The sequence below is a fragment of the Bombus vosnesenskii genome, unplaced genomic scaffold, assembly GCF_011952255.1.
Source record: "Bombus vosnesenskii isolate JDL3184/JDL3185 unplaced genomic scaffold, Bvos_JDL3184-5_v1.1 scf7180000015327, whole genome shotgun sequence".
NCBI lineage: Eukaryota > Metazoa > Arthropoda > Insecta > Hymenoptera > Apidae > Bombus > Bombus vosnesenskii.
Genome location: NW_022883940.1, coordinates 5,023 through 6,441, shown reverse-complemented (window position 1 = coordinate 6,441; position 1,419 = coordinate 5,023). Strand labels below are relative to the sequence as shown.

Below are 1,419 nucleotides of genomic sequence, written 5' to 3'. Positions count from 1 at the left end.
AAGAAAGAAGGAATATTATATTAGCGGCATTTTTGTAGTCATTATATATGGTTTCGATGGCATAATTAATCAGTATGAACTTACCAGTCTTTAACGGAAGGACAAAAAGAAGAGCAGACGGCACACAGACCGCAATCATGATCATTTTCAAGTAGTATCTCAAACTGCCGTACATCTTCGAAAACTTCGTTAGTCGTAAGGGATCAAAGGATGATGTCCGTGCTGCGGAAAATAGATGAGAAGCGGCTATTTCAACAACCACCGTGTAGGTACTGCACTAGCCAGAAGTATCTGCGACAGAAATCAGAATACACTCGTTTTCGCATGGTTGGATCAATTTCGCGTGGGACTAACCTGATTGAACCTAACGCGGCGAACCAGGGCACCAGGCGAGAGCATGCACTACTGCGAGCCCGAAATGCCTGCTCTGCGAGGCGCTTGGAACACCGTCGGTGCACAGGATGGGGGGACCGGCCTGCGCCCCCTCGAAGAAGGGAACGAAAGGAGCCGCCCGCGGATCCACGGCTGCAAGAGGCAGCGAGAAAGGCTCCCCGCCGCAAAGCGACCCTAAGCCCGCGAACAAGGAGGTAGGCACGGAGGAAGCCACGAACAAGGAAAGGCCACCAAGGAACTGAGAATGCGCATCCTCCAGACTAACCTGGGAAGGTCAAGGCGAGCACAAGACCTGCTCCACCAAACCATCCGGGAGAGCACGGTCGCCCTGGCGGTGGTGGCGGAACCATACAGAGTTCTGGATGGCCCGGAGTGGGTCGGAGACACGGACGGAATGGTTGCCGTCACCTGGACATCAACGCCCGGGGCGTTTGCCCACGGAGCCCTGCTGGAACGGGGCAACGGGTACGCCGCGGTCGAGTGGGCAGGGATGATGGTGGTGGGGGTGTACGTGTCACCCAACAGCGGACGGGCAGCGTTCGAAGAATTCCTGGACGGAGTTGGCGACTGCGTCAGGCGACGACTCCCCCGACAAGTGCTCGTCCTGGGAGACTTCAACGCGCACTCCACGGAATGGGGGAACGCCAGGACCAACGCGCGCGGCCGCACGCTATCAAACTGGGCCGCGGGACTTGGTCTTCTGCTAGTGCTAGGCACGCGCGCCCACCACCCAGATGGAAAATAAAGGAGAGGAACGAAGACCTACTCCGGACGGCTGCTATAGCAACAGCTTGGAGCTGGGAGGCCTCGACAACGACGACCGAAGCAGACGTGGAAGAGGAGGCCGAGAACCTCCGCCAAGCCATGACAGCAATCTGCGACGCATCCATGCCACGAGCCACACCAGGCACGGTGCGAAGCAGAGCAGTTTACTGGTGGAACCCCGGCATCGCGGAACTGAGGACGAGATGTGGCCGGGCCCGAAGACAGTACCTAAGGGCCCGCCGCTGGCGACGACGCGACGAA

General features: G+C 58.0%; 1 protein-coding gene across 1 annotated transcript; it reads left to right on the top strand.

Annotated features, from left to right (window-relative positions):
• The first annotated feature begins 637 nt into the window (after positions 1–637).
• LOC117241158 lies at positions 638–1,138 on the top strand. The gene has a single exon (XM_033507138.1). The coding sequence runs from the start codon at positions 638–640 to the stop codon at positions 1,136–1,138; it is 501 nt and encodes a 166-aa protein (XP_033363029.1).
• Positions 1,139–1,419: the final 281 nt, after the last annotated feature.